The sequence below is a fragment of the Petromyzon marinus genome, unplaced genomic scaffold, assembly GCF_048934315.1.
Source record: "Petromyzon marinus isolate PM22_M1 ecotype Great Lakes invasive population unplaced genomic scaffold, UKy_Petmar_22M1.pri1.0 PM_G_Scaffold_121, whole genome shotgun sequence".
Lineage (NCBI taxonomy): Eukaryota > Metazoa > Chordata > Hyperoartia > Petromyzontiformes > Petromyzontidae > Petromyzon > Petromyzon marinus.
Genome location: NW_027422675.1, coordinates 395637 through 419984, shown reverse-complemented (window position 1 = coordinate 419984; position 24348 = coordinate 395637). Strand labels below are relative to the sequence as shown.

The following is a 24348-nucleotide window of genomic DNA, read 5'->3' as shown; positions in this document are numbered from 1 at the left end:
GCATGGCTAAAGTATTCTAAGTAAAAATATAAATTGTATTAAACCAATGTTAGATCATCGCTATGATAAATATATTTCTACCCTACAATATACAAATCTACATTGTGCTAATGTTTCAATTCTACTTTTATTAACTTTCAAATATAGTGTCTAGGACACATTTTCAAAGATATATTTTAATGTACCCAGACAATATTTGCACGTGCCCACATTAAAAAAACTTGCAGACTGCATACATAACTACGACAACAGAATCCTTGAAGAAAAAACGAATTCAGGTGTTTGACATTTCGTTTTGTACGGGAGAAAAATATATATTGTTCACATCGCATTCTGATGTCAAAACATTTGATTCTTTATAAAATTGAAAAACCCTTGAACAACTTTGCTGCACACGGAGATGTCCGTGCACCGCCTCGTTTCCACAGCTTCTATCCCGGTGCCATTTGTATTTCATGCACATACCGCTGTTAAGAGTTTGATGTTTTATTGATTTTCAATTTAGGTGTTTTTTTCCTGTAATGTTTTTTTGTACATTTTTTAGTGGAAATAAAGTCCTGAAAAGTCTCTTCCTCTCTCTCCACTCTCTCGGCCGAGTCTCTGCCACTTTTGGTTCTGAGTGTCGCATGCTTGGGATCCTTCTTTCCCTCCTCTGTGGATTTAATTTGATTTGCTGATTTACACGTCAACATATTTAAGACTTTTTCCTAATCATTACCAACGTTTCCATGGCCAGGCACTTTAGAGTAACTTATTACCTTTTCCCACAGCATCATAATATAATTTTCCTGGATCATCACCTTCATAGCTTTGATCCATTACCAATTTTTTTTCAAATTTTCTTGCTGTGGTTTTCACACCTGATGATGATTGCTTGTGTTGCAGTCGAAACGTCGTGAGAATTTTATTGTTTTATATTTTTATTATTTTATTGTTTTCCTTATATGTGACTTTACCGAAAGAACCAAGAATATGAATCCCTGCAGTCACGAAAGCTTTAAATCTAAATTCAATCACCAATGGTTTACTGGTTCGTTTTTGTATTTACTTATGCCACCGTCTTTCCCCGTGCGACCATGTGGCGTGAAGTTGTGTCGCACATAAACAGAATCTGTTCACATCACGATTTTCCATACTCGACTGTCAGTTGCCATCCCCGGGGCAATGTGCACATTTGTCGACTCGGCGAATCGATTTGATTTCAGGTCCCGTTGGGTCGCCCCTTTTGTGCTTTTGCGTGAGCCGGATTTCAACGCAATTCCCGATCCGTTGTGGTGCCACGGTCTCGGAGCAACTCCGCCATCGCCTCGACTCCCCCGTGGCCCCCCACACCGAGCACGCACCTGCAGCGCGCGCACGTAGCGTCCTGGCGGGGGATTGCCCGTCACGACGGGTTTTCATCCGAAGGGTCTCTGGGATGAAAGTCCCGCGGTTTCCCGGTGCCAGGAGAATGGCCGACCCTCGCAGAGCGAGTCACATTGCGGCGCCCCTGAGTTGGCTTCAAATTGTTTGGGCGCGCGAAGGTTCGACGGGTCGGCGGCGACGAGTCGCGCGCGACGCTCCCCGCCTTCTCGAGCCGCTCGCGGCATCTGCGACGCCGGCGAGCGCCGCTACGAGGCGGCGATAGGCAAAGTTCCCTTTCGTCTTCGTCCCTCCGACTCTCACGGCGTCCGCGAGACGCCGTGAGCACGGCCGCGAGGTACGTGATGGGGCCTGCGAGCATTTGCGGACTTGGGTAGCGGTAGGCCTAGGCTCCGCTCGTAGAATATTCCCTCCGGGCGGTGCGGGGTTTGCGCCACGAATAAAAGTTAGCAGAGAGCATCGGTGTGGTGCGCGTGTGATTCCCGTGCGGAGCGGCTCCGTGGGCGGATGCGCGGCGAGAGCGAGGGCGGAGCCGCGGCCGGAGCTCGCGCGTTGAGATCATCGCCCGCAGGTGCGAGACCGTTCGGGCCCCGTGTTAACGACGGCTGCGGTGCGCGTGGATGCTCGTGGAGGTAATCGCTCCCCGGTGTAGGCGCTAGCATGTCGCTGTCCGCTGCGTTAGCGATAGCCGCGGTGCGCGCGGGGGTGCGTGGGTTTACTCCGTGCGGCCGTGAGCCAGCAGCACGAGTCTGTCCCTCGGAGAGGGCGCTAGCGCGGGGGGCCCGATCGCTCGGTCGGCGGGGGCCCGGCGGGAGCCGACCGACGCGGTGGAGGAGGCGGCGGAAGGGGCGGACGTCGCGCCCCACCTGCCTAGCGAGGGCGGTGGGGTGGACGTCGGCCCCCACACCGCCATGGCCCTGTACACGTTAAAGTATTGAGCACAAACTGAAGGAGCAGGGAAAATGGTAATGTTGCTTGGATTAAATTTTAATATCATTGCAACTGTATAGTTTTGATATGTTTTATTGAAAAAACATTCACGTGCATTGGCATGTCTCAAACATTAATAATGTATCATCTGCAAATGTCCTTTAGCAATATAAAAAATGTAAATGTTTGTTCAACATTGGTATGCAGCTTGAAGAATGACGGAGTCTTATAACTGAAGACACTTCGGATTTTCAATCAAAATTTACAAATAATCCACTCTACCATAAACATGCTACATTCCAGCTAAAGTATAGTAGTATATTACTGTAAAGTAGTATGGTGTATAGCACAGATATTTTGTACAAACCCAGTGAGATGGGAGTGCTGCTTTGATGCATTACGCTTGGATCCGATCTCATGGGTTCAATTCAGGCTAACCCCTAAGGGTACAATTTTATTTTTACAGTTTCAATCGGACCAAGTACCTGGGGAGGTTTATTCCAAGTCAACATGGCTTAAAATCTGCCATGCTGAAATAAAATAGCTGGACGTTATTGCTTCTGACGTGAGTGCAGGACTCGCTATCCATGCCAAGGTGCGGAGGCTCATTTGGGCGACCAAAGGAATTCCGAATGCATGTTACAATAACGTTAATTTCAGATGACTGGATTCATTGGTAGAGTGCTCCAACTTGGGCAGAGATTTCTGGCTGGAAAGTGATGTGGTTAAAACGTTTGTCTCGCAGTTTTAAAGGTTGCAATTTCAAAATACAGTTTGGGCATCAGAGCTCAATAAATTCAGTACTACTCTGTGTGAGGTTAAAAGGAGTCATCCAATGGAGAGACTGGGCTACGCCATATAAATGTGGAATTTATATCAGTTGACAGGTCAAACGTACTCTTTGTCCTTTTTGGTCACTTTATTATTATAGGCTAGTGGTGTTTGTGTGTTTTAATCACAGAGATAGTGGGGGGGGGGGGGTGGCATTGCACCTCGCTACACCCATCCACTGCTGACGGTAGAGGTTGTGTCTGTGTGTGTACACACAGACACAGTGTAAACACACACAGTGTACACACACACATTGTACACACACACAGTGTAAACACACACACAGATTGTACACACACAGTGTACACACACAGTGTACACACACACACAATGTACACACATACACACAGTGTACACACACACAGTGTACACACACACAGTGTACACACACAGTGTACACAGACACAGTGTACACACACACAGTGTACACACACACAGATTGTACACACACAGAGTGTACACACACAGTGTACACACACACAGTGTACACACACACAGTGTACACACACACACACTGTACACAGACAGTGTACACACACACAGTGTAAAGAGTGTACACACACAGTGTACACACACAGTGTACACACACACAGTGTAAACACACACAGTATAAACACACACAGAGTGTACACACACACACAGTGTAAACACAGAGTGTACACACACAGTGTAAACACACAGAGTAAACACACAGTGTAAACACACAGTGTACACACACAGAGTGTACACACACAGTGTACACACACGCATTGTGTACACACACACAGTGTACACCCACAGTGTACACACACAGTGTGCACACTGTGCTCACACAGTGTACACACACACAGTATATACACACAGTATACACACACAGTGTACACACACACACAGTGTACACACACACATTGTACACACACATAGTGTACACACACACAGTGTACACACAATAATGTCCACGTTGTTGTTGTAGCTGCGCCCACGCACCCAAGGGAGGGAGAAATGAAAATGAATCTAAATCAACTTAAACTCCAATCCCGCTCTGTGACGTCACCACTCAGCATTACTTCATCGGCGTGAAACGCCAGGGGGAGGTGTACCTTGCTCGGGACGTCATGTCACCAAGGTAATACACCGCGCTCTTGAGCGTGACGTCACCTCCGCTTGTGTCACTGCCGATTGCGTTCCAGTGCCAATCCTTATTTGGGCAAAGCTACGCCCAGTGACGGCAACTCATTAACATAATTTATTCGTTAAAGCCGACGAGTTCATTGCCCACGACACATGGGACGAGTACCATTAACATAATTTATTTATTCTCTATTTAGTTACGGAGCCGCTCATTGTTGGAGGAGCATGTATCGTTCCCCGGATGTGACGTCATGTCACCTGCTGCCGCGTGACGTCACGATGTAACTGCACTGAAATCCGAGGTGAGAACTTCTCATTGCGATTGTGGTTGTTGTGATGGTGGTCGTTGTGGTGGTGGTTGTGGTGGTTGTTCTTGTTGTTTACCAAGGTAGAGCCTCGCTCTCTCTCGTAGGGATGTCAGTTGAGTAGCAGCGAGCATGGGAATCGATGTCCAGGTTGGAACTTTACAACGCGGGGCCTAGCCACGCGGGGCCTTGCCTCCTGCCCTCGCCTGATTGCGTTCACTTTAATTATCTCGCTTAAGTTTAATTTGTCTTCACCCGGCTCGCCACTTTGTAACTTTGTTTTATTGTAAATATTCACGCAGTTTTTATTTTTTTCACCAGGCCAAGCCCGCTTGAGCTGCTATACCGCTCTTATCAGAAGCGACCTGCCCACAACAACACAAGGTGAGGCTTTGTCAACGTGTGTGAATGTTTTGACTTAACTTTGGTGACTGCAGGAATTAATATTCTTGGTTCTTTCGGTAAAGTCACGTAGATAGAAAATACAATTAAAATAACATAATAAATTTTATTTGTTTAAATGAAGCAAAACACCCCACAACGTTTCTATGGCAACATTAATGTTGAAGATGCGAGGGCTTACAGGAATATTTATGACATTTGCCCTCTCATTGCGTGCCATGACAGTGCTGTTTGCACAGTCACACATAGTCACTGTAAGATGTTTTTCTTGGTCGTGTTTTTGTTTTGTTGCTTGTTGTGGTTGCACCCGATTCAAGAGCCGAATGGCTCACAGGACTATACTAAAATAAATAAAACTGAAAATCAAAAAACTAAAACCGCGTGATGAATTTTGTGAAAGTTTTTCACTGCATCTCCAAATATATATAAAAGGCAAAGTTGTGATTGTGTGTGTTGTCTGTTCACAATGTTTAGCGTACTTCCCGACATGCAACAAACTGTAAATTTGCCATGTGGGTACTTTCCAGACTGTACACCGTACACACATTATGCAAATACACTTTTGTGTTGTTTTTAGGGGGGGGGAGGGGAGCTCAATAATGTATAGATTTTTTGCACGGCAAGTGAGCTGTGCCGTCAAATCTGTCACGTGACCCGCGCACGTGTAAGCGTAACGCATTGTAGTGTAGCCGTTAGCGTTGTCTGTGTGTGTGTCTGTGTGTGTGTCTGTGTGTGTGTGTCTGTGTGTGTGTGTCTGTGTGTGTGTGTCTGTGTGTTTGTGCCTGTGTGTTTGTGTCTGTGTATGTGTCTGTGTGTGTGTGTCTGTGTGTGTGTCTGTGTGTGTGTCTGTGTGTGTGTGTGTCTGTGTGTGTCTGTGTGTGTGTGGAAGCGTAACGCATTGTAGTGTAGCGGTTAGCGCTACGCCGCGCTATGAACCCGGCGACCCGAGTTCGATTCCCGCTCACGGCCACCACCGGCGACGATTATTTGAACCGCTTCTGGGCCTCCCCTAGGTCGACTCAGCCTCAAACGAGTAACTGTTGTGGTGTGAACATCGCCACTGGGGAGACAAAGGCGGCCGAACGTGGTGGATCCAAGTCCCAGGCGAAGCCGGGTAGTACAGCTAGTCGTGAATATATGAATAAGTATAGACGTGTAAGGCACATGTGACTGTATATATTCATTCCTCTGTGCCTCGATACTGACGTGTAGATGGTGTGGATATTCTTATTTTCTGTCTGCAGCTGACGCTGGTCTGATGGAGCAAATGCACTCAGCGCAGCTCGGTACGACAAGTCAACAATGCGACCAGCGTGCATACGGCACGGATCGGACTGGAAATTTGACACAGCACCAGAGAACTCGTACAGGAGAGAAACCCTTCAAGTGCACTGTGTGTGACAAGGCATTTTCAGATTCATCGAGTCTTAAAAAACACCAGAGAACACACACGGGAGAGAAACCCTTCAAGTGCAGTATGTGTGTGAAGACATTTTCAGATTCATTTGCTCTTAAAACACACCAGAGAACACACACGGGAGAGAAACCCTTCAAGTGCACTGTGTGTGGGAAGAAATTTTCAGATTTATCTACTCTTAAAAAACACCAGAGAACACACACGGGAGAGAAACCCTTCAAGTGCAGTGTGTGTGTGAAGGCATTTTCACAGTCATTTGCTCTTAAAACACACCAGAGAACACACACGGGAGAGAAACCCTTCAAGTGCCCTGTGTGTGGGAAGAAATTTTCAGATTTATCTACTCTTAAAAAACACCAGAGAACACACACTGGAGAGAAACCCTTCAAGTGCAGTGTGTGTGTGAAGGCATTTTCACAGTCATTTGCTCTTAAAACACACCAGAGAACACACACGGGAGAGAAATCCTTCTTGTGCAGTGTGTGTGGGAAGACATTTTCTGATTCATCCGCTCTTAAAACACACCAGAGAACACACACGGGAGAGAAAGCCTTCAGGTGCACTGTGTGTGGGAAGACATTTTCAGATTCATCTACTCTTAAAAAACACCACAGAACACACACGGGAGAGAAACCCTTCAAGTGCAGTGTGTGTGGGAAGGCATTTTCACAGTCATCTGCTCTTAAATCACACCGGAGAACACACACGGGAGAGAAACCCTTCCAGTGCAGTGTGTGTGGGAAGGCATTTTCAGAGTCATCTGGTCTTAAATCACACCGGAGAACACACACGGGAGTGAAACCCTTCAAGTGCAGTGTGTGCGGGAAGGCATTTGCACATTCATCAAATCTTCAAGTACACCAGAGAACACAGAAGCATCAGAAGATCCACAAGGAGTGGAGTCTGAAATCAGCTTGTGAAAGTCAAAGTGCCACCATGAGCCCATCCCTCATGAAACAAGAACCAGAAGAAAATCCCAGCTTAGACACTTTTAAAGTTATCGAGGTGAAATATGAAGAGGTGAAGGCGAAATGTGAAGAGGTGATGGTGAAGAGCGAAGGAGTGAAGGTAAATTGTGAAGATGATTCAACTCCAAAATGGGACCTTCACATCGATGGAGGCAACGTGAAGCAGGAGGAGAATTCTCACTGTGAGGCAGAGCGAGGCAACTCCCAGCAGTTTGTGGAAGTGGAGGTGTGGGTGGACTTCCTCCTAGACAATACAAAGTCAAGTGAAGACCCGGTAGATGTGTAAGCTTGATATAATGTTGCTCCAATAGATGCACCTTTGTCACAGGCCTTTAATGACAAGAACGTGAAGTTGGACACTCAATTTTTAGGTTCAACCTGCAGAGTAAGGGCGGCCAGTCTTTGTGGACCTGTGGGTTGGGTAGATCTTTAACCAGGAGCGAGAGACAATATGCCCCCAAGCATTCACTATGTTATCATAATTGCATTTACACGGTGCTTGCTTAACCGCCTCAGCAACTCGGAGTTTTGTGTCGTACCTCGTCTGAAACACTCGAAGAGCATCCCCAAGTTGCAGCTGCCCCTGTGTGGCACAAGGTGGTGGCCCTGCACCGGCCTGCATGTGGACAAGAGCCTGTCAGTAGGGGGCGATGATTGATGCGTCATCTCAGTTGTGTAGTTTGTAGGTAATCTTGATTCGAAGCTTTCGTGACTGCAGGAATCCACACTCTTGAGTTCTTTCGGTAAAGTCACCACGTGGGTAGAAACATAACAGATCACGGCGTTTAGATCACAACACAAGCAATCATCATCAGGTGGGACACCCACAGCAAAAGAAACTGCTGAAGTAGTAGGCGCCTACTCCAGCAGTTTCCTCTTATTGCTGCTGTGCTTGTCCCACCTGATGACGATTGCTTGTGTTGCCATCGAAACGCCGTGATCTATTATTTGTAGCGTAATGTTTAGAATTTGCTACATTTTGACCCAGACGCCAGCATGCAACGGCCTACTCGTTTTGAATGACGCAACATTAGTACGGTGTACATACACTATATTCTTAGTTTTTTCGGTAAAGTCACGTTGAAGAGAAACAACAAAATAACAAAATATATATAAAACAATAAAAAATTCTCACGACGTTTCGACCATAACTCAAACGGTCATCATCAGGTGTGTCGGTTTGCATAAATTTATTTTGAAAACGGCATATTTATTTATTTTGTACCTCTGCGGTACAAAATTCTACTCACCTGGTATCAACAATCAAGGGTATTTCCCTGTCCCCAGACGACCTGCTTGTCAGTTTTGATGTAGTTTCCTTATTCACCAAGGTTCCTGTACCTGACACCATTGCAATCATTGAAGACTTGGTTCATCAAGGACTAAACACTGAGGTACCCCCCCTGGTGAGACACTGTTTAACCAATACATACTTCACTTGGAATGGAACTTTCTACAAACAAACTGAGGGCACCCCAATGGGCTCCCCCCTTTCTCCAGTTATAGCTAACATTTTCATGGAGAAATTTGAGACTGACGCCATCCAGACTGCCACTCTGCGCCCAACCTTATGGAAGAGATACGTGGATGACACTTTTGTCATCTGGCCACATGGCCGGCCTGCTCTAGACAAATTCTTCGACCACATCAATTCCATACACCCAGCCATCAGATTTACCATGGAAGTCGAAATAGATGGCATGATACCTTTTTTGGATGTCCTAATTAAAAAGAGACCTGATGGTTCAATGAGCCACTCTGTCTACAGGAAAGCTACCCATACGGATGCTTATCTGAAACCGGATTCCCACCACCATCCATCACAGAAGAATTCTCTCATCAAGACTCTGTATCATAGAGCCCAATGCATATCCGACCAGGAACACATAAGCAGTGAACTCAAGCACGTACACCAAGCTCTTAGGGCTAATGGTTACTCCGACTATACAATCCGCAAAGCTATCACTCAAACCATGAAGAAGAACCCTCTTGAGGAGCCTTTCAAAACCATCACTTTACCCTACATTGCTGGGATCACAAAAAAGATCTCCAAAATCTTGAATAAACACAAGATCCAGGTCCGTTTCAACACATTACATAAAATCCGTGATCTGGTTCCGTCTGTAAAAGATGTGATTCCGGACATACAATACCCTGGTGTCTACAAACTAAGTTGCCTCTGTGGTAGTAGTTACATTGGAGAAACCAAACGCCATATCTCGGACCGCATTCGTGAACATAAAGCAGACCTTAAACACGGTAGGACCAACACCTCGGCCGTAGCAGATCATTGTTCTAATTCAGTAGGCTCACATGCCATTGACTTTTCCAAGACGGAGGTTCTTTGTAAGCCATCTGGCTTCCATGAGAGATTCGTTCATGAGGCTATCCACATATACAAACACAGAGACAATTTCAACCGAGAAGATGGATTCTATCTTAGCAATCATTGGAAAGATTTGATAAATCATTTCAGTTCTTGATTGATTGTTCACGCTTACAGTGCCTTTCAGACAGCATACATAAAAACAAATTTCGTCTCCCCCCTCCTCTTTTCAAAAAATAGATGGACTAGTCCTGGCAAACTGCCATCGTTGCGCGTGACGCAAACGTTATTTTTATATATATAAATAAATATGCCGTTTTCAAAATAAATTTATGCAAACCGACACACCTGATGATGACCGTTTGAGTTATGGTCGAAACGTCGTGAGAATTTTTTTTATTGTTTTATATATATTTTGTTATTTTGTTGTTTCTCTTCAACGTGACTTTACCGAAAAAACTAAGAATATGAATTACTGCAGTCACGAAAGCTTTAAATCAAAATGTACATACACTGTTAAGCAGACGGTGCGTATTTGTAAAATAACTTCTTATTAATACGATGTTATGTGATGCAGTCAATTTCGCTGCAGTAATTCAATGTTGTTAATATGCCCGTCAAGGATTTAGAATGAATGCTTGTCTGATTGTGCGCGTGCATGTAACATTTTGTCTGAGGGTCAAATATTGAATAAGTGATGTTAAGACAAAGTGTGTGTGTGTTTCGGAAGTAACCTGTACAGAGAACTCGGGTGAGACCCGTTGTTCTTGTGATACAGGTCAAAGGGTACTTTTGTGGTTCACGAAGCGTCTGCCTCTGGAGCAACTCATTGTCTTTGAAATAGGGAGCACGCTCGGATCATTCATCAGTTACAAGGCATACCACTTGAAAGTTAAACGTATAGGAGGAGATACATTCTCTACAACACGAATTGTAGTTTTGTCTTACGTGTTGACGTAGATTTTGTCTAAGACTATGAATGCTCCTTGCTGATTGACGTCTGGATGTTCGTTACCTATCGCTTGAAGCAAACCCCACTGCTGTTGTTGAGACGCTGTGCACCAATAAGGGTCCAACACATTGACGGCCTTCAGGCCAGGAAAGTTACAACATTTGCACACGAAGGACGCATTCACACAAGTACCCCATGTCCGTTTTGAAGTTTTAAAATGAAACATCTTTAAATTGTGTTGTGTTTTGAATTAGATGATTTTATTTCTTCATTAAAAGCTTGTATCAATTTACATCTGGAAGACTTCATTGAAAGGGACATTTCGTGTGAATTTTCTCTCGTCATTAAGTAGATCGCCTTGCCGGGGGTTCGGTTCAATGTGGACACAAACAGTGTACACACACACAGTGTATACACACACACAGTTTATACACAGTGTACACACAGTGTATACACACAGTGTACACACACACAGTGTACACACACACAGTATATACACAGTGTACACACAGTGTAGACACAGTGTACACACACAGTGTACATACACAAACAGTGTACACACAGTGTACACACAAACAGTGTACACACACACTGTACACACACAGTGTATACACACAGTGTACACACACACTGTGCACACACAGTATACACAAACTGTACACACACAATGTACACAGTGTACACACACACAGTGTACACACACAGTGTATACACAGTTTACACACACACACTGTACACACAGTGTACACACACAGTGTATACACATAGTGTACACACACACAGTGTACACACACAGTGTACACACACAGTGTATGCACATAGTGTACACATACACACACAGTGTACACACAGTGTACACACACTGACACACACACAGTGACAGACGCACAGTGACACAACAACAATCGCCATTCGCAACTAAGTGGTGGTGACGTCACCACGACGCTTGTGCCAGGCACAGTGACACACACACAGTGACACAGTGACACACACAGCGACACACACAGCGACACAGTGTACACACAATGTACACACAATGTACACACACAGTGTACACACACACAGTGTACACACACACAGTGTACACACACAGTGTACACACACAATGTACACACACAGTGTATTCACAGTGTACACACACAGTGGACACACAGTTTATACACACAGTGTACACACACACAGTGTACACACACAGTGTATACACATAGTGTACACACACAGTGTACACACACAGTGTATATACATAGTGTACACACATACACAGTGTACACACACAGTGTATACACTGTACACACACAGGGTATACACAGTGTACACACACAGTGTACACACAGTGTACATACAGTGTATACACACAGGGTACACACACAGGGTACACACACAGTGTATATATACACACACACAGTGTACACACACGCAGTGGCACAGAGTTTATACACAGTGTACACACAGTGTACACATACACTGTACACACACAGTGTACACACACAGTGTACACACACACAGTGTATACACAGTGTATACACAGTGTACACACACACAGTGTACACACACAGGGTATACACAGTGTACACACACACAGGGTATACACAGTGTACACACACACAGTGTACACACGGTGTACATAGTGTATACACAGTGAACACACACAGGGTACACACAGTGTATACACACAGTGTACACACAGTGACAGTGACACACACACAGTGACACACAGTGACATAGTGACACACACACAGTGACACATAGTGACACACACACAGTGACACACAGTGACACGCACACAGTGACACACAGTGACACACAGCGACACACAGTGACAGTGTATACACATAGTGTACACACACAGAGTGTACACACACACAGTGTACACACACACAGTGTACACACAATAATGTCCACGTTGTTGCTGAGCTCACACACCCAAGGGAGGGAGCAATGGAAAATGAATCTAAATCAACTTAAACTCCAACTCTGTGACGTCACCACTCTGCATTACCTCATCGGCGTGAAACGCCAGGTGGAGGTGTACCTCGCTAGTGACGTCATGTCACCAAGGTATTCACCCCTCCCCTGTCCACCGCGCTCTTGAGCGTGACGTCACCTCCGCCAGGGTCACTGCCGATATCGTTCCAGTGGCAATCCTTATTTGGGCAAAGCTACGTCTAGTGATTGGTGGCTCATTAACATAATGTGTCCGTTAAAGCCGTCGCGATAATATTGCGACGGGTTCAGCGCCCACGCCCCCATCCCTCGACGTATGGTCCGGTAACATTAACATAATTTATTCAGTTACAGAGCCGCTTGTGGGAGGGAAGTGACGTCATACTACCTGCTGTCGCGAGGCAACAGGAAGCTGCCGTGTGCGCGCTTGCACTGAAATCCGAGGTGAGAAATTCTCATCGTTGTGGTGGTGGTTGTGGTGGTGGTGGTTGTTGTTGTTGTTGTTTACCAAGGTAGAGCCTCTCTCTCTTGTAGGGATGTCAATTGAGTAGCAACGAGCATGGGAATCGATGTCCAGGTTGGAACCTTACAACGCAGGGCCTAGCCACGCGGGGCCTTGCCTCCTGCCCTCGCCTGATTGCATTCACTTTAATTATCTCGCTTAAGTTTAATTTGTCTTCACCCGGCTCGCCACTTTGTAACTTTGTTTTATTGTCAATATTCACGCAGTTTTTATTTTCTTTTGTTTTCACCAGGCCAAGCCCGCTTGAGCTGCTATACCGCTCTTGTTATCAGAAGCGACCTGCCCACAACAACACAAGGTGAGGCTTTGTCAACGTGTGTGAATGTTTTGACTTTAAACTTTGGTGACTGCAGGAATGAATTTTCTTGGTTATTTCGGTAAAGTCACGTAGATATGAAATAAAATAAAAATAGCAATCAAATTAAATGAAAAATATCTTTTTTAAATAAAGCAAAAAACCCACGACGTTTCGATCGCAACACAAGTGGTCTTTATCTTATTAAATTTAATCTGTTATTTTTATTTTCTATCTATGTGACTTTTCTGAAAGAACCAACAATACGTGCGTCAATGTATCTATCGGTCAAAGACGCTAAGCTCGTGCTGCTGTTGACTCTGAATGTGTGGAGGGGAACACCTTCACCACGGGGAGAGAGACAGAGACACGGATAGCCTCGGCTATGTTGATTGATCCTCGATTCATTACTTGGTGGAGTGAGGAAGAATTAATGCTGAGCAGATGAAGGTGGCCAGGCATTGTTCTGGTCACACCACCACCTGTTTACTCATGGCAGTGTGTGACAGTGTCAAGTTTGTGTTTGCAGTAACGTCTATTAACTCTGTTGAACACGGAGGTTGTATCAAAAACATTGTTTATTTTTGTTTTCATCTGGAACTCTTTATAAGAATGGAAACAGGAGGTGAACACACCACACACATGCAGCTGAAGTCAGAACTGTTCATCCCAGCATTCAAGGACATCCGAGCCTGGATTCACACCTCTAAGTTGCGATTGAACGTTAATTTATGCATTTCTGCATAACACAAATAGTATTGTTTTCAACACCCTTTGCTATGTCAGCTGAATTTAGCTTTCATAAATATTCCTTTTGTAGTCAGACAGCCGAAATTGTGTGCTTAGAGTTTTGAGTTAACATTCATCTGGAAGATATGAGGGCTTCCAGGCATATTAATGACATTTTCCCTCTCATTGTGTGCCATAGCAGCCCGTGGAGAGAAACCCTTCAGGTGCACTCTGTGCTGGAAGGCATTTGCAGATTCATCAAATCTGATTCATTTGGAAAACTTTTTCACTACATCATGAATATATTAATAAGTATAGACGTGTAAGTCACGTGTGTATTCCTCTGTGCCTGACGTGTAGATGGTGTGGATATTATTTTTTTATGTCTGCAGCTGACGCTTCCTCTGCAGAATTGGTCTGATGGAGCAAAGGCACTCAGCGCAGCTCGGTACGACAAGTCAACAATGCGACCAGCGTGCATACAGCACGGACCGGACTGGAAATTTGACACGGCACCAGAGAACTCACACAGGAGAGAAACTCTTCAAGTGCACTGTGTGTAACAAGGCATTTGCATGGCCATCAGTTTTTCAGAACCACCAGAGAACACACACGGGAGAGAAACCCTTCAGGTGCAGTGTGTGTGGGAAGGCATTTTCAGATTTATCTACTCTTAAAAAACACCAGAGAACACACACAGGAGAGAAACCCTTCAGGTGCACGATGTGCGGGATGGCGTTTACACAGTCATGTAATCTTGTAACACACCAGAGAACACACACGGGATAGAAACCCTTCATGTGCACTGTGTGCGGGATGGTGTTTACACAGTCACCACATCTTCAAGTACATCAGAGAACACACACGGGAGAGAAACCCTTCAAGTGCAGTGTGTGCGTTAAGGCATTTGCACGTTCATCTGCTCTTGTAAAACACCAGAGAACACACACGGGAGAGAAACCCTTCAAATGCAGTGTGTGTGGGAAGGCATTTTCAGATTCATCAAATCTTCAAGTACACCAGAGAACACAAAAGCATCACAAGGAGCGGAGTCGGAGTCTGAAATCAGCTTGTGAAAGTCAAAGTGCCGCAATGAGCCCATCCCTCATGAAACAAGAACCAGAATAAAATACCAGCTTGACCACTTTTAAAGGTATAAAGGTGAAATGTGAAGAGGTGAAGGTGAAATGTGAAGAAGTGATGAGCGAAGAAGTGAAGGTAAAATGTGAAGATGAAGATTCAACTCCAAAATGGGACCTTCACATCGTGAAGCAGGAGACGAATTCTGACTGTGAGTCAGAGTGAGGCAACTCCCAGCAGTTTGTGGAAGTGGAGGTGTGGGTGGACTTGCTCCTAGACAATACAAAGTCAAGTGGAGACCCGGTAGATGTGTAAGCCAGAGACGATGTTGCTCCAATAGATGCACTTTTGTCACAGGCCTTTAATGACAAGAATGTGAAGTTGAACACTTTGTGGGCCTGTGGGTTGGGGAGATCTCTAACCAGGAGCAAGAGCCAATAAGCCCCCAAGCATTCACTATGTTATAACAATTGCATTTACACGGTGCTTGCTTTATCGCCTCAGCAACTCAAAGTTTCGTGTCGTACCTCGTCTGAAACACTCGAAGAGCATCCCCAAGTAGCAGCTGCCCCTGTGTGGTACAAGGTGGTGGCCCTGCACCGGCCTGCATGTGGACAAGAGCCTGTCAGTAGGGGGCGATGATTGATGCGTCATCTCAGTTGTGTTGTTTGTAGGTAATCTTGATTCGAAGCTGTCGTGACTGCAGGAATCCACACTCTTGAGTTATTTCGGTAAAGTCACCACGTGGGTAGAAACATAACAGATCACGGCGTTTAGATCACAACACAAGCAATCGTCATCAGGTGGGACAACCACAGCAAGAGAAACTGCTGAAGTAGTAGGCGCCTACTCCAGCAGTTTCTTCTTCTTGCTGCTGTGCTTGTCCCACCTGATGACGATTGCTTGTGTTGCCATCGAAACGCCGTGATCTATTATTTGTTGCGTAATGTTTTAAATTTGCTACATTTTGACCCAGACGCCAGCATGCAACGGCCCACTCGTTTTGAATGACGCAACAATAGTACGGTGTACATACACGGTTAAGCAGACGGTGCGTATTTGTAAAATAACTTCTTGTTAATACGATGTAACGTGATGCAGTCAATTTCGCTGCAGTAATTCAATGTTGTTAATATGCCCGTCAATTATTTAGAATGAATACTTGTCTGATTGTGCGCGTAAATGTAACATTTTGTCTGAGGGTCAAACATTGAATAAGTGAAGTTAGGACAAAGTGTGTGTGTGTGTTTTGGAAGTAACTTGTACAGAGAACTCGGGTGAGACCCGTTGTTCTTGTGATACAGGTCAAAGGGTACTTTTGTGTTTCACGAAGCGTCTGCCTCTCGAGCAACTCATTGTCTTTGAAATAGGGAGCACGCTCGGATCATTCATCAGTTACAAGGCATACCGCTTGAAAGTTACACGTATAGGAGGAGGTACATTCTCTACAACACGAATTGTAGTTTTGTCTTACGTGTTGACGTAGATTTTGTCTAACTGGGACTAGAAATGCTCCTTGCTGATTCACGTCTGGATGTTCGTAACCATCGGTTGAAGCAAACCCCACTGCTGTTGTTGAGACGCTGTGCACCAATAATGGTCCAACACAGTGACGGCCTTTAGGCCAGGAAAGTCACAACATTTGCACACGAAGGACGCATTCACGCAAGTACCCCATGCTCCGTTTTGAAGTTTTAAAAGGAAACATCTTTGAATTGTGTTGTGTTTTGAATGAGATGATTTTATTTCCTCATTAAAAGCTTGTATCAATTTACATCTGGAAGACTTCATTGAAAAGGACATTTCGTGTGAATTTTCTCTCGTCATTAAGTAGATGGCCTTGCCGGGGGTTCGGACACACACAGTGTACACACACACAGTGTACACACACAATGTACACACACAGTGTACACACACAGTGTACACACACACAGTGTACACACAGTGTGCACACACAGTGTACACAATGTACACACAGTGCACACACAGTGTACCCTCTGTGTGCACACAGAGTGTAGACACACTGTACACACAGTGTATACACAATGTACACACACACAGTGACACACAGTGTACACACGCACAGTGTACACACACACAGGGTACACACACAGTGCACACACACAGTGCACACACACACAGAGTACACACACAGTGTACACACACATTGTACACACACAGGGTACACACACAGTGTATATACACACACAGTGACACACACACAGTGACACAGTGACACAACAACAACCGCCATTCGCCACTAAGTGACGGTGACGTCACCACGACGCTTGTGCCAGGCACAGTGACACACAAAGACAAAGATCCCCCGTGTAGCCTTAACAGACTGTAGGGGCAAGTGCTGTTAGCGAGCACCTATGAAGGCCGGAACGGTACACGAGGGGGTGGGTGGCCAGCACCACGCCCGACCGCCTTTGTCTCCCTAGTGGCGATATTTACACACCGCACCAGGTACTCAGTGACACAGCGACACACAGTGACACAGTGTACACACACAGTGTACACACGCACACAGTGTATACACAGTGTATGTCCACATTGTTGCTGAGCTCACATACGCAAGGGAGGGAGCAATGGAAAATTAATCTAAATAAACTTAAACTCCAACTCTGTGACGTCACCACTCAGCATTACCTCATCGGCGTGAAACGCCAGGGGGAGGTGTACCTCGCCAGTGACATCTCTGTCACCAAGGTATTCACCCTTCCCCCGTCCACCGCGCTCTTGAGCGTGACGTCACCTCCGCTTGGGTCACTGCCGATATCGTTCCAGTGGCAATCCTTATATGGGCAAAGCTACGCCCAGTGACTGGTGGCTCATTAACATAATGTATCCGTTAAAGCCGTCGCGAGTTTATTCCGACAGGTTCAGCGCCCACGCCCCCATCCCTCGACGTATGGGCAGGCCTCATTAACATAATTTATTCAATTTTGATTTAAAGCTTTCGTGACTGCAGTAATTCATAGTCTGATTGTGCGCGTGCATGTAACATTTTGTCTGAGGGTCACACATTGAATAAGTGATGTTAGCACAAAGTGTGTGTGTGTGTTTGGAAGTAACCTGTACAGAGAACTCAGGTGAGACCCGTTGTTCTTGTGATACAGGTCAAAGGGTACTTTTGTGTTTCACGAAGCGTCTGCCTCTGAAGCAACTCATTGTCTTTGAAATAGGGAGCACGCTCGGATCTTTCATCAGTTACAAGGCATACCACTTAAAAGTTACACGTATAGGAGGAGGTACATTCTCTACAACACGAATTGTAGTTTTGTCTTACGTGTTGACGTAGATTTTGTCTAACTAGGACTAGAAATGCACCTCGCTGATTCACGTCTGGATGTTCGTACCTATCGGTTGAAGCAAACCCCACTGCTGTTGTTGAGACGCTGTGCACCAATAAGGGTCCAACACATTGACGGCCTACAGGCCAAGAAAGTCACAACATTTGCACACGATGGACGCATTCACGCAAGTACCCCATGCTCCGTTTTGAAGTTTTAAAATGAAACATCTTTGAATTGTGTTGTGTTTTGAATGAGATGATTTTATTTCTTCATTAAAAGCTTGTATCAATTTACATCTGGATGACTCCATTGAAAAGGACATTTCGTGTGAATTTTCTCTAGTCATTAAGTAGATGGCCTTGCCAGGGGTTCGGTTCAATGCGGACACAAACAGTGTACACACACACAGTGTACACACACAATGTACACACACACAGTGTACACACAGTGTATACACAGTGTACACACACAGTGTACACACACAGAGTGTATACACACACAGTGTACACACACACAGTGTACACACAGTGTACACACACACAGTGTACACACACAGTATACACACACACAGTGTTCACACACTGTACATACACAGTGTTCCCACACTGTACACACACAGTGTATACACAGTGTACACACACACACACAATGTACACACACAGTGTACACATACACAGTGTACACACACACAGTGTACACATAGTTTACACACAGTGTACACACACACAGTGTACACATTGTGCGTAGTGTAGAGGTCAGCGCTACGCTGCACTAACCTCTACGCTACGCGAGTGTGCGTAGCGTAGCGGTTAGTGCACTCGGGAGACAAAGGCGGCCGGGCGTGGTGCTGGCCACCCACCCCCTCGTGTGCTGTGACGGCCTTCATAGGTGCTCGCTAACAGCACTTGCCCCTGCAGTCTGTTAAGGCTACACGGGGGATCTTTGTTGTGTTTGTGCGTGCGTGTGGCGTGTTGGCGGAAATCAGCGAAGCGGTCAGCGCTGCTGACCTGGTGACGACACCGAGTTCGATTCCCACCAACGCCCGGTTAGCGATAATCCGAATTGGGGGAGACAAAGGCGGCCGGGCGTGGTGCTGGCCACCCACCCCCTCGTGTGCCACAGTGCCGGTAGCCTTCACAGGCACTGCTGTTCGCTGACTGCACTTACCCCGACACCCTGTTGGGGCTATACGGGGGGGTGGGGGGGGGTGGAGTGGTGTCTTTGTCGTTACCCACGCAAGAAGTGGGAGCGCCGCAAACTCACCGGCCTGGGTTTGATTCCCCGGTCGAGGGACGACGCCATCAGAATGGCGCCACCATCAGACACTCGTTCTGGGCCTCGTCCCCTAGGTTCAGCCGTCCGTCACCACGACGACGGAGTGAGTGAGTGGTTTACCCGTCACCATGACGACGGCGTGAGTGAGTGGTTTACCCGTCACCATGACGATGGCATGAGCGGTTTACCCGTCACCATGACGACGGAGTGAGTGAGTGGTTTACCCGTCACCATGACGACGACGTGAGTGACTGGTTTACCCGTCACCATGGCGACGGAGTGAGTGAGTGGTTTACCCGTCACCATGACGACGGCGTGAGTGAGTGGTTTACCCGTCACTATGACGATGGCATGAACGGTTTACCCGTCACCATGACGACATGAGACTGCCAACCAACAGGGAGTGGCGTTCTAACCCAAACCTGTGTAGGAAGCTGTAAGCCCCAGGCTACTTTGGGCTCGCCTTCCCATCAACCGGAGGTGAAGAGTGGTGGTCGTTGTTACTTATGCCCCCACCGAAGACGAACATCCGTGGAGGGATGCAGGCAAAGCCGATGAGTCAGATGCCTTCTATGACCTGTCACAGGTGCTGGCTAAAGTGGCCCCTCGGGATAGAGTCATCTTGTTGGGTGACTTCAATGCCCGAGTTGGTCATGATGCTGGCACCTGGTCTGGAGTGATTGGAGGGCATGGGCCAGATCAGCTCAATAACAACGGTAGGAAGCTGCTAGATTTTTGTGCAGCCCATGGGCTTGTAATTACCAACACGCTGTTCTGGCATCGGCGCATCCACACAACATCATGGATACATGTCGGGTCCAAGCAAGAACATCTGCTGGACTACATAGTGATGTCTCAGCACTGTCCATAGACTCAGCACTGCACATAGACTCAACACTGTCCATAGACTCAGCACTGCCCATAGACTCATCGCTGCACCATAGACTCAACACTGCACCATAGACTCAGCACTGCCCATAGACTCATCACTGCACCATAGACTCAACACTGCACCATAGACTCAGCACTGCCCATAGACTCAACACTACACCATAGACTCAACACTGTCCAGTGAGAGGGGAGAGTGAGAGGGAAGAGTTAAAGTGGAGAGTTAAAGGGGAGAGTGAGAGGGGAGAGTGAGAGGGGAGAGTGAGAGGGGAGAGTGAGAGTGAGAGAGTTAAAGGGGAGAGTGAGAGGGGAGAGTGAGAGGGGAGAGTTAAAGGTGAGAGTGATAGTGAGAGAGTTAAAGGGGAGAGTTAAAGGTGAGAGTGAGAGGGGAGAGTTAAAGGGGAGAGTTAAAGGAGAGAGTTAAAGGGGAGAGTTAAAGGTGAGAGTTAAAGGGGAGAGTGAGAGTGAGAGAGTTAAAGGGGAGAGTTAAAGGGGAGAGTTAAAGGGGAGAGTTAAAGGTGAGAGTGAGAGGTGAGAGTGAGAGACGTCTCTGCTCCTTGCTGGTGACGGACCCGAGCAGGGCCCACCGGTCCGGCATCGTTCCCAGCAGCCGCCTTAACCCGGAGTCCGGGGGAGCAAAGCAACCACAGCGCCTCCGTTCATCACCCGCCGCCGGTGGGGGTGGTGGGTGGGAGGTGAACCCCCCACCTCACGGTCAAGTGAACTCACCACGCGCCTGATAACCGATGGGTGACGTGAACGTTGAAACACGCGGTCAATAAAAAAGGCTCGAGTGGCATGTGAACATTTAAATAAAAGTCATACAATCGTCATGCTATACCATATGTTAACATATCATCTATAAGACAGCAGCTTAAACTGCTGTCTTATAGTTCTTTGGTTCTTTCGGTAAAGTCACCACCACGTAGAATGAGAATAAAATAATAAATTGATCAAATAAAATAACACAATAAAATTCTCACGACGTTTCGGCCACAACACAAGCAGCTTTCATCAGGTGAAGGGACGAGACTGTCTGGAGAACAGCGCTGGAGCGAGTCTCGTCCCTTCACCTGATGAAGGCCGCTTGTGTTGTGGCCGAAACGTCGTGAGAATTTTATTGTGTTATTTTATTTGATCAATTTATTATTTTATTCTCATTCTACGTGGTGACTTTACCGAAAGAACCAAAGAAGATGAATCCTTGCAGTCACGAAGGCTCTAAATCGAAATGTCTTATAGTTATTTAATAAAATATACTGCACTGTTATCCTATTATCACTGATACATTGCTTTTATGGCTTTATTTTGGTGATTTCTAAAACGTTTTTTGGTTTGGCCATGTTTGTGTTTATTGTAGTACGGAGTTAGACTGATGGCTTTAGTCTTAGTTGTCTTTTGGTTGCTGTTGTTTGACTTGCATCCCACTGGGATTTTTGCACACAGCGTTGGTGTACGGTGCTATTGCTGCTTGAATATTTTGATGTTTTTTTCTTGTATTTTCTGTTTGCACAGTCACACAAAGTCACTTTAAGATGTTTTCTTGTTCATGTTTTTAGTTTGTTGAGGTTGCACCTGATTCAAGAGCCGAATGGCTCACAGGGCTATACAAAATAAATGAAACTGAAATGAGTACTTTGTATTTTTTCCCCCTATCAAAGCAGAACAAAACATCTTCCCAAAGCGTGCAGAAATGTCGACTTTGTTATTGATCTCCACAGCTCTATTCTACATTATATTTTATCCCTCTAAGATCTAAAAACAGAATGTGTTTCATGGCTGTCGAGGTCTTACCGAACCCAGCATTCACTGAAATGGTTTACACCGCATGCCAATGTCGGTTCTTTATGTTTTGGGAACGGCTATTTCCATAGCCAACGGTAGTGCAGTGGTTAGTGTTGGTATACTTACAAACACGCCACTCTATTAACCGAGCTAATGACGAGTATATTGCACTGAATCTTGAAACATCAGTTCGATTCCCAGGCACGGCTGACATCAATCAGAAGTGATATCTTAGCTGGTCCTGGGCCACATCCTTTCACCGAAGTATGTCTAAACAACTCCCATGACTAATACAGCCCTGGAATTGAGACGGGGCTGACAATCGTTATACTGCGGTACATTTTCATCCGTAAATAATTTTTTTTCAATATTTATTTTAAAGTGTGCGCGAGATGAAAAACCATCGGTCGAAAAGTCACGTGTTTTCATCGTTGTAAAAGCAGAGTTATTGATGAATGTGTTATTTGTGCACAACCACGTTCCAGCAACAAGGGCGATGATTTTGTTGGCGCTACGAAGTTGCAAAAACACCAAAACTGGGGCAGAACGTAGCGGAAGCCATAGCAATTAGAATCAAGAGTGGGATTGATCCGCTCTTGCAGACCCAGGCTAATTAAACTCCGCACATAGTTTGTCAATCCATCATCCACTGCTGGGATGAAGGTCATCCACAAACATCCACAATCATTCACGGCCTTGCGATGTAACAATCCGTATGTAGCGCCTGCACACCAGCTGATCTTGTTACTCCATCTCTTCGGCTGACAACATCGTCTCGGGCGTGACCTTACTTGTCTCTCGATGTCAATATCTGTCTCGGTGTTTGTTCCACGCAGGCGATTCCAAGCACGTGTGTCAGTGGGAAAGTTTTACTTGCGTTTCACCTTTACAGACTTACATTTACGGGCAATATTTTTGGGATAGACGACGATCTTCTCTCTTTACAGAAAATGTACACCATCGCCATATTTTCTCACAGACTTAAAAAAAAAATTGCAATAATTTCATATTAACACTCCTAATCTCTTCTAGATTTGAAGCTTTGGTGACTGCAAGGATCCATACTCTTTGGTTCTATTGGGTAACGTCACGTAGGTAAAAAATAAAATAACAAAAATCACGACGTTTCGACCACAACACAAGTGGCCTTCATCAGGTGAAGGGACCAACCTGTCCGGAGGACAGCGTTGGGAGTGAAAAAAAGTCAAGCGCAGGTCGCCTCCTTTAAGCTGTGAGTGGGTGAACAGAAAAGACGCCTTGACAAAGGAATTAGCATAAAATGTAAAGCTGTGCAAGCTCGCAAATAGAATCAAAGATACATTAGCACCACCGTGAGAGTTTGGGATGCCACTAATTGAATGAACATACTGTACCATTAAACAAGTCCAGCGCAGGTCGCCTCCTTTAAGCTGTGAGTGGGTAAACAGAAAAAACGCCTTGACAAAGGAATTAGCATAAAAATGTAAAGCTGTGCAAGCTCGCAAAAAGCGTCTTTTCTCTCATACATTTTACATAAGGCATGTCTTTAAACTGTTTCAGACATACAAGCAACCTGTTGAAAGTGGCACCATGTGCACACTCTCTCCCGACGGACGGCTGGCGGCGTCTGCACGAGTTTACAATGGCACCTCTCATCACGGAACGACGAATTAGCTGCGCAAAAGATCAGCTGGCTCCAAATGAGTAAGCCCGGTCGCTTTTCTACTGTGCGTGTACGACAGAACGAAGCAAACGCGGTGCTAATGAGTTCGCAACGTCCTCCCATGCAAAATGAATGTTGTATTGGCTATTAAAAAAATGCATTCACTTTATTGAAGCAATAAGGGTAATAGCATTTCAATGCATTTCCGTTTTTTTTCCATGTTACAAAAAAAGCGTTTCAGCAGCATTTTAGTGCTTGATAACGTAAGCCCGGAAGGCCAGATTG

General features: G+C 45.8%; 1 protein-coding gene across 1 annotated transcript; it reads left to right on the top strand.

Moving 5' to 3' along the window:
• Positions 1–4416: 4416 nt before the first annotated feature.
• On the top strand, positions 4417–9087 carry LOC142909421 (uncharacterized). The gene is made up of 3 exons (XM_076059734.1): positions 4417–4535; positions 4860–4922; positions 6185–9087. Exon 3 carries the CDS (start codon positions 6199–6201, stop codon positions 7609–7611), a length of 1413 nt encoding a protein of 470 aa, XP_075915849.1. The 5' UTR covers positions 4417–4535; positions 4860–4922; positions 6185–6198; the 3' UTR covers positions 7612–9087.
• Positions 9088–24348: the final 15261 nt, after the last annotated feature.